The sequence below is a fragment of the Gobius niger genome, assembly GCF_951799975.1.
Source record: "Gobius niger genome assembly, chromosome: 6".
In the NCBI taxonomy this organism is placed as follows: Eukaryota; Metazoa; Chordata; class Actinopteri; order Gobiiformes; family Gobiidae; genus Gobius; species Gobius niger.
This window is the reverse complement of record NC_136857.1, coordinates 11,810,539-11,820,588: the sequence shown is the minus strand read 5'-3', so window position 1 is coordinate 11,820,588 and position 10,050 is coordinate 11,810,539. Positions and strand designations below refer to the sequence as shown.

At 39.5% G+C, this 10,050-nt stretch overlaps 1 protein-coding gene across 1 annotated transcript in view; it reads left to right on the top strand.

Annotated features, from left to right (window-relative positions):
- The window catches only part of gnai3 (guanine nucleotide binding protein (G protein), alpha inhibiting activity polypeptide 3), a 14,006-nt gene extending 4,353 nt beyond the window's left edge, over nt 1-9,653 (top strand). The window contains 8 exon segments of the mRNA XM_079557678.1: nt 42-183; nt 570-683; nt 685-728; nt 3,869-3,997; nt 6,132-6,261; nt 7,050-7,203; nt 8,713-8,919; nt 9,197-9,653. Coding sequence (XP_079413804.1) covers nt 42-183; nt 570-683; nt 685-728; nt 3,869-3,997; nt 6,132-6,261; nt 7,050-7,203; nt 8,713-8,903 — 904 coding nt within the window. The 3' untranslated portion in view covers nt 8,904-8,919; nt 9,197-9,653.
- The last annotated feature ends 397 nt before the right edge of the window (nt 9,654-10,050 follow it).

Sequence of the window (10,050 nt, the reverse complement as noted above, 5' to 3'; positions counted from 1 at the left end):
TTTGTTTTTTTGGGGTGAAGTTATGGTTGTATTTGTTGCAGAATCATTCATGAAGACGGTTACTCAGAAGAGGAGTGCAAGCAGTACAAAGTGGTGGTCTACAGCAACACGATCCAGTCCATAATGGCCATCATCAGAGCAATGGGCCGCTTGAAAATAGACTTTGGAGATGCAGCTCGGGCAGTGCGTACTTCTTTCATTTTCCTCAAGCTGCAGGCAATAACTGTGCCAATTTTATCACCTTATTTTCTTCCTCATTTTAAGTTTATAGTACGTTTCTACAATGCACCCATAAATATCCTCTTATTTTTTTCACAAGCCTTTTTCAGGAAATATAGGCTTTTGTTGGGGAACGGTGAATCAATACATTAACATATAATTCAGATTCATATTTTCCTCCTGAAGTATGTCCTTGGGGGTATTATGTGGAATTCAGAGAGCATTCAAAGAGCTCATAAAAGCTCCAGGGGTTATGAACTCTATCAACGGAGGACAATGTTACAGTAGCTGGTCTGCTCATTCAGTGCTTCTTATTTCAAACTTTGTAAAATGCTTTTGTATTTCACCAGGATGACGCACGGCAGCTCTTTACCTTGGCCAGTACTGCGGAGGAAGGGGTGATGTCTGCCGAACTGTCCCGTGTGATCCGCCGCCTCTGGTCCGATGAGGGGGTTCAGGCCTGTTTTTGACCGGTCCCGGGAGTACCAGCTCAACGACTCTGCAGCATAGTGAGTCTGTGTAATCCTCCCTCGCACACACAAACTGCAGAGGTTTCACACAGCTCCTGTCCAAGGGCAACCCGTGATCATAATTCCTTCAGTGTGATGGGTGGTAAGGCTGCCAGCTGGTTGAAAGGCTCACAATAACACCCAAGTGTTGCAGCTATTGTGGGATTTTGAGATACACAGTAGTGCAGAAGGGATAAATATTCCTGGTGAAATGTTTTAGGTTCAAACTTTCTTGTCAGATTACTCACTTTCAGTTGTATTTACAAACACTACCTTGAAGTAAAGTATATTATTTTGTTTTCATCCTAGATGGATTCAGAGAGCACAGATTTTTTCATTTATTTTTTTAAATACATTTTTTTGCACACAAACCATACAAAACCAACAGAGTTGAAGACTCTGTTTAACAAGACAACAGAGTTGAAGGAAAGGACGTGCATACATTAATGGATGGGGTGACCATAAAAGACCAAAAGAATGACATGAATTTGCTTTTGTATCATATAGGAGAGGGCACAAATTTGAACATTGTTTGCAAATGTGTGTTTGTGAGCTGGGGTTGGGGGAGATAAAAAAGTGCACTCTGGCCTAAAAACACAGGCCTCACCCTTTAATATGTGAAAACTAGGTTCCATCCCTGGACTGTGTGGACCTTTCTCTAGGAAGTTTACATCTTCTCCCCATGTCTCAGTGGGTTTCCTCTGTGCAGGATGGGTCAAATGCATTTGTGTCTTCAGTTCCTCCAGAATAGTAGATAGTAATAAGACCTTATTTATTTTTCCATGGTTCTGTGTGATGATAACATTTTTATTACGTGGGCTTTCCTGTTTTATGTGTTGGCTTAATTGTAGATGGAACATGTCATGTCGGTGCATGTTTTATTGCTTTGCATATTACTCCCTGCCGGAATAAAAGCCTTTGACTGTCCTTATATTTAGACATTACATACTGTAATAAAGTGGTTTGACTATATTAAGACAATTACTGGCTAGAATGTATGAAATTATGATACAAAGCAGTTCAGTTGCTGAAACATGAAGGCTGTGTCTGATAGTGAGGTTTCCTTTGTGAAGGGCATGGCTTTTGTTGTGAAAACAGCTGATCTGTCGTGGCTCTCAGTGCATTTTGTCCACACAATGAGACTCAAGGGCCCAGTGAAGCTAAGTCTGTTTTTACTCAACCCAATGCGAGCCCAGTGTTTATTATTCAGCAAAATATGAGCCCTTATTTAGTATCACTCTGCGCAGTCCCAGATGTCGAACAGACCTCAGTGTAGACATGTCCGAGCAAGAAGTGGATGGCTGGAAAAGCAGTGAAATATTTGGTTTTGTGATGTTGTAGTTGCATCACTCTTTGTTTTGCTGCAAATTTACAATTTAGATTTACATTTCATCATCACAAAGTTCAAAAACAAATCTTGGCTCATGCTTTTGTATGTGAAAGGCCCAAAGCTACACATGAAAATCAACCAATGACAAGTATTTAGCTAAATGAAGCTTCAGCGCAAATTCAACCTGGAAGACCTACCAGCTGCACTCATTCATCGCCTCATCACCGGAAGCTCTCACCAATCATCCAATCACAGCCCCAGCTCAAGCCGCACCTTCACAACAGCCGATCACCGCAGTGTCTCACTCCTGCTCCAGCCACTCATCGCCCAGGATCCCCTTCTCAAGATCCCTGGTCATCACTTAGCCATTTCCCAGCTGTGCTACGATCCTCCTCCACCCCTCCCTCCGCCTGGCCTCTCCTTGGCTCTGCTTGTCGTCGACGGGTCCGCCTGGGTTCGCCTTCTACCACCAGGAGTGTCCAGACTCCGGGGGAAGATTCTGTCAATTGTTGTTCAACGCCGTGCATTTTATATTGTTAATTCAATGTTCCGTCGGACCCCAAATCATGATTCATGTTCAGTAAAACTCTCCCATTCTGTCTCTGTGAGTCTTTTCAGGTTGAAATGGCATTTGTACTTTCACTAGAAAAGAGAAAATATTCTTCATAACTAACTATACGTTATAGTGATAATATTTAAAACTCAACCTGTCCATGGTTGTGTGTGAGAACTGTTCAATATATCTTAAAATGATCAATATTACGCAAAAACTTTCCATTTGAGGTTTATCCAGTTTTGTAACTCACATAGCACAGATAATGCTTTATCTCCTCATATTTTTGTAGCCGTGTTTGGGAATGATGTTGTTTCTAAAATGAACAAAGGCAGAGCGTTACACACGGGTCACGCTGCTGCCACGGTTCTGATGCTCAAACTGCTGTTTCAGATCATTTGCTTTTGCAATTTTGTAAAATAGAGAAGCAAAGGATTTTAGAGGAAGCTTGGATTATGCAATGCAACATGGGTTCAAACAGCTGCATAACTGATACACATTATTTTATTACATTATACAAACCTGTCCTAATCCTTCATTAGATAGATGGCCAAAAAAGAGCAGGGCTGAAGAGCATTTAGTCTCTTAACTCCCACCTGAACCGAGCACATTTTCTCCGGTTTTGCTTCTTCTAAAAGCTTCTTGCAAATAAGCACCAAAACAGAGATGAGAACGAGACATGAACGAGGATGAAAATGCAACAAAAACATGACAAAAGCCGCAAAAAAGCGACGAAAACAAGACAAAAATACAACAAACAATGCTGTCTTAACTTTATAAATTCTGCCGTACAGGTCCATAGGTTGTGAACTGTCCAGTCAAGAAGCTTTTAGATTTGGGTAATGCTGAACATGCAGGATAAGTGCTTGGTTAAGGCAGGGGGTTAAGAGGTTTAAGGGATGTTTCAGGATTTTGACATAGGGCCTAATTTCCTAGTTATCTAGAGTGTTGTTGATTTCTGGAGATTTTAGATTATTTTTTAATTCATGCAGTCCTTATATTTGAAGAGTTTAGTGGTGCTAGGCTAGTGCTAGGCTAGCGCATGGTATCTAGTAGCCTGCATTAAAAAACGTTGCCATATCTGATTTGTAGAAAGCTCCTTTGTGAATTCCATGTGTACTGTAGTAATGCCGGCCACAGGTAAACAAACTACTGTAGATCCGGTAATCGAGCAGACAGGACAGATTACTCTACCCTGCTCTGAAACCAGTGTTTGCAAATGCCTGGTGTAACTCTCTTGTATCATGTGTCCTGCAGTTACCTGAACGACCTGGACCGCATCTGTGAACCCGGGTATGTCCCGACGCAGCAGGACGTGTTACGGACCAGAGTCAAGACCACGGGCATTGTAGAGACACACTTCACCTTCAAAGATCTCTACTTCAAGTCAGTTCATTTGTGCTCTCTTTACGTATTGTATAAATGGTGCTACAGTGAGCCCAGAAAGTAAATGTTCCCTTTTACAAAGTCCTTTTTTTTATTAATTGTATGTAGTTTAGTTTCAGACTGCTACATGTTAAAAAAAAGTGGTCTGAAAACGCTCTGGACTCGCTGTAATTAAAGTTTATATGGAGTGAAACCCGGGGGCTGGTTTATTGTTCGAGTCAGCAATAACTGTAAAAGTCACAATAAAAGTTGCTTCTCAAGACAATTAACAAGCACCGAAGCTTTGTCTACGTTACAAGTGTGAAAGTGTGTATTTTAGTTTTACAATGTTGCTCTGGCTCTGTCTTGCGTTGGATCCTAGCAACAACAAAGACAAAACTTTGCCCTCGCAGCTCATATATCTACTGATGACTTCTGCAGTACTTTGAAGTACTTGTATTGCAAACACAGAGAGAGACAGAGTGAGGCCGCTTTGGAGTGCAGGTTTACATACTGTAGCTAGAATTGTTTTTATTGAAGATTTAGAGTCAAACAATGCACTGGAGCTGAAATATGTGCTCAAAGAAAAATTCTGTAAAATTATCTCCTGATGTAGTTGTTGCCAGTCAGTGTTGGGGGTAACGTATTACAAAAGTAACGAGATACAAAAATATATAACTTTTTCAAGGAATATAATGTATTACTTAAACAAAATACGGGAATATATTAGTCATTACAATTTAAGTAACTCGAGTTACATATATAATATATGAACACAAAAAGCCAAACTCCCCCAAACAACAGACAGTTGTCAGATCTGCAGTTTTCTGTAGTTTATGTCGTCAAACAAAACAGAGAAAATGGGTGAAAGAGAAGGGAAAGGAAATCTTTGACTGCAGTTTTGTTCAGTGGCATTATTACTATTTTCTGTTTATATTTTGCGAAATGTAACTCAAAGTAACTCAAAGTAGTGTAGCTACAATTTAGAACAGTTATATGTAATACAAACATATTACCTTTTTATAGCTGTAACAACTGATACAGAATGATATTTTTAAAGTGACTTGCCCAACACTGTTGCCGGTTGTATTAAAGTTAAAGTAAAATAAAGGTTTTTTTATGTAATGTAAATGTATCCCTGATCTTGTGGGTGTAGAAAATGAGAAAAAGCTAATTCTATGTGGAAAAAAGACAATGTGTTTAAATGAAAGCTGAAACACTAGCAAAATAGCAAAAAATAATTTCAATCACCCCAGCGTTAAGTTGTGCTCGCCCACCTCCAGGGGTCCCCGTACCGCTGGTTGGAAAACAACAACGACCCGTTCTGTAACTCTCAATCAGAGTTGCGCCATGTTTTAACATTCATGAAATGTATATCTGTGGTAAAAATCCATTTACTGCACCATTAATTGAAGGCACAGCCTCTAAACAAACCCACGTGAGAAAAAAAAAATCTTAACATTGTCATTATCAAACTTCAGCATTACTGCTACTGTTACAATGGTAGTAATGCAAATGTAGTAAGGAAGAGTCGCTGTCGAGGTTATTACAACCAAACCTTTATTTATTGCTAAATACTTCATTCCGTAAAACATATCTCATTTATGTATTGTTTATTCCTTGTTTCAGATTTAAGTAGACAATCAGGTTAATTTACCTGTTTGTGGAACCTTGACATTATGATCTTAGTACATTACATAAATTAGTTTTTTTTTACCTGTTCGGATTAGTGTTTTACTGAATTTGGGTGCATTAGGCTTTGGATTCATAAATCCAAAAGCCTGTCACTGGGTTTTGCTTTCCCAACGATGACCTCCATACAATTTAACTGATTGCATTGTGTCCATTTACATTATTTTGCCTCTCGGGCCTCCTAATAAATAACCTGCCTTTGTAACTGTAAGAAAAAAACAACTTTTGGATGATTAAAGTGCACAGCATTTGCCCATTTTAATTTTGTTTTGTTGCAGTTTCTAGTAGGACCAGGTGCAGGCGGCATAAACATGAGATTATGAAGGAGGGCACCAGTCAATCGTTTCTGTTGATTTAAGGGACTCATAAAACAACAAACTTAAATGCATAAAGAGTGTTTTAGTAAGAGCGAGTAGCTGCTGTTAAAAACATTCATATTTGACTGCACTTGTCTGTGTTTCAGGATGTTTGATGTGGGGGGGCAGCGCTCGGAGAGGAAGAAGTGGATCCACTGTTTTGAAGGCGTGACAGCAATAATTTTCTGTGTGGCGCTCAGCGACTACGACTTGGTGCTGGCAGAGGACGAGGAAATGGTAAAGACCCATTCTCTTCCCTCAATTCTGCAATATGGTTAATTGGTGGATCTAAATTGTGCTTTGTGTTTATGTGTACACTGTCCAGCCCATCCATGGGCTTCTTTCACATGACTTTGTTTCCGTAAATGCCATTTTAGGACCTTTGACATTTCAGAAGATGCTTCTTTTGAATTGCTAATTGGGTTGGTTGCTCTTTACTTAGCAGCACAGTCATAACGTGTTAATTGGATGGAAATAAAGTGGAAATGGAAGGATAACATGGGGTATGGGGTAGGATTACAGTTTACAATTTTTGCATCTCCCTGCACAATTAAATCACTTTAAAAAGCTCTATTTAATGGACTTTCATATTTTATTTCGGCAGTCCCTTCACCAGAATGACATTCTATTGTGCCCTATAAAAAAGTAGTGGACCTCCCCAAGGCGGTGCATGGATTGCAAGGGGGCCCAGAGCTTTGTCTTTTAGTAAATTTAAACCTGTATTACCTTATTTAAACCACGAAAGTAGGAGGTAGTTGAGTAAAAAGTCTCAGGTGTTTCTAGTTCTCACAGACCGTCCTGCACATCGATTGTTCCCTTGAGTTAATTAGGTCGTCTCAGCCAGAGTCAGACCGCCAGACCACCAGTGCCAGCACTGTGCTAATTTAGCCTCTGACTTCCTGGTTTGCGCTAGAGGAAAATGTGCTCTATTTTGACACAAAACAAATTTCGCGTGTTTAATGTAGATCTAATATGATGCCAAATGAAGTTTACTCTACAATAGCAATACTTGGTCTTTGTTTCAGAACCGAATGCACGAGAGCATGAAGCTGTTCGACTCCATCTGCAACAACAAGTGGTTCACGCTGACCTCCATCATCCTGTTCCTCAACAAGAAGGACCTGTTTGAGGAGAAGGTCACGCGCAGTCCTCTCACCATCTGCTACCCCGAATACACAGGTACAGCTTCGGCTATGAAAGCACACACTTCTCATACAAAATACAGTTGCACAAATATGTCAAACAGGGGCAGACCAGAATTAGGGCTGGTCGTCTTTTGGTGCTTCGGTATAATCCTAATAATGCTTTTTGCAGTGCATTATTATCAAAAGCCAGAGTAATAAAGCTCCAATTCACAAGCAGCGACTCCTTTGAGCAATGCCAGTCGTTTTCTATCATTGATCGATTTTCAGTTTTCTGGTCTGTAGGTCTCATTGTAATACATGGGAAGAAGTGAACTGAGGCATCTTTTTTTTTTTGTCATAAGGAGCAATACCTGAGTCAAGCAGGGAGTTTGAGCATTACTAGTTGGAGTATGAACTTGCAGGGAATCATAACAGAGTTTCTGCAGGGTTTTACAAGTTATTAAATGGATTGTGCCAAAATCCTTGACCTCTTAACCCCCGCCTGAACCGAGCACATTTTCTCCTGTTTGGCTTCACCCAAATCTGAAAGCTTACTGAAAAAAGTGTCAAAATAGCAACAAAGTGAGACAGAAACAAGGATGAGAATGCAACAAATGAGCGATGAAAACGTGATGAAAAACATGACCAAAAAAGTGATAAAATCGTGACAAAAATTTACTGCAAATTGACAAAACATTGACAAAAAAGTGATTAAAATAGTGACCATAATGTGTGATGAAATGAAACGCAACCAAAAGCAATGGAAGAAATGGCAAAAAAGTGACGACAACGCAGCAAAAATGTTTAGATTTCGTTTTGTTGGTCCGAGCTTCTCAAATGAGGTGTTAGATTTGGGTAAAGCTGAACTGGAGAAAATGCACTTGGTTAAGGCGGGGGTTAAGAGGTTAAAGTGATAGTTTATCATTTTGCAAAGTGAGGAGAGATAGAGTGAAATTTGAAAGTAAACGATCAAGCTCCCTCCCTCCCCTCCTGATTGGACCTGACAGGCCGGTTCACAGGAAAAGCTCGTCTTATTGGTCAACGCAGGAGGAGGTGGTAGATTTGGCACATTTTATAAAATTTGTAAAACATTTAGACTTCCGGACTATCACTATAAGACTTTAAGTTAATCACAAATCCCAATGGTGGTCTTGTTTCCAATTCTCTTTCCTCTGTTTGTTTAAAGAGACTAGATGCAAGTTGCATTTTATTCTCGCTACTGCCCTGCTTGTCTTATGCGTAACTGCAGTCTCTGTATCGAGCTCGTGCATGATGGCAACAACTTTTTGAGTGACAGTGCAGAGCAAGTTGTGGTGAATTGATCTGGGCGCATTCTACACATTAGGACATTGCTGGTAGGGAGAGGAAAACACATAATTGGATTTTTTTTTTACTCTGTGTAGTCCCTTTAATGTTTAGAAATTATATATTCTCCTATTTCTTTTTTCTTTTTCTTTGGCAATAAAATATAGAATTTAGCATTAAAAAACATTACATTTGACTGTCTTCGGCCTGTATAAACCCTGAGTAAGTCCCGCCCTCTCTTGTTCCTTCTCTGCTGTAGGTGGACACTCTTATGAGGAAGCAGCAGCGTACATCCAGTGTCAGTTTGAGGACCTGAACAAGCGGAAGGACACTAAAGAGATCTACACGCACTTCACCTGCGCCACTGACACCAAGAACGTGCAGTTTGTATTTGATGCTGTCACCGACGTCATCATTAAGTTCAACCTGCGAGAGATCGGCCTCTACTAATGCAACAGTACAACTGGTATGTGCTGTTAAACATTCATATGACCTGTGTGTTGCTTTAGGCATTTTGGACGATTGTCATAGGTCACATCTTATCAGATTTCACATTTTTAAATCTCCATTGTTTAAACCTTACACAGTATAATGACATATAACCATTGATTAGTTTTCAGCTTTTCTGCTGGTATTGAAATTGTAACGAAAGATTTCTTGCACTGGGCACTAGAGCTATGTTTTTGCTGTCTTTTATTAATTGTTCTACATACTGTCTTACTGTACTTTGACTTTCTTCACAGATGTTATGAGCTGAACAGCGTATGCCTTTCCCGCAGATGGCCAATTGTAAAATAGGTACCAATAAGGACTCTACCAGTATTGGAACAGACACAAGGATCTTCGATGGGTCTTTTCACAGAGATTGTGGCACTTTCTTGTGACCTCATTCTATCCGAGGAGTGAGAGGGTTTGTATCTGGAGTCCCGAAGTTTTACAGACTTTGTACGAGGGTTCTCAGCTGATACACCATGTTGATCATATGTACCTTGTTTGGTTACCCTCCGCACCACATTTTGAACTAATGTAAATGAATGCACTTGTCCACCCATGTAGCTTTAGGCGTTTGTGGTATTTACTTGGATGTTGTCGTTTTTGGATCATCACAAGGGTCGCTTTTTCCCACTTTTGGACATTGAACTAATAATTTATGTACAATACGCTTCTTGTTTTCCAGTTTTTATGTATATACAGTAACAATGATTTTATCTGTATTGTTTCAACCACGTTGTACTGAATAATATTTTTATACTTGACACATCACTGCGGCCAAGAGGGGACAGTTTTTGAACAATTATTACTGGGAAATGTCAAGTGTCAAGTCATGAGCAGTTCATATAAATAAATAAATAAATAAATATCCTGTGGATATTTATGATTTTAAAAAATCATGAGGCTGTTTTAAGATAAGGATAGATATTGCATATTGTGTGTTGCTAATCAACAGTCACTGGCTCCTTTAGTTTAAATATAGCAATAGCCCATTTTTTCAGATGTTTTATACATTTTGTTGTTGTTAAAACATTAAATAATGACACAAATGTACTTTTCTTATCTGTGTTTTTTGTGTCTGTTATTATATACATTTGTGACACTT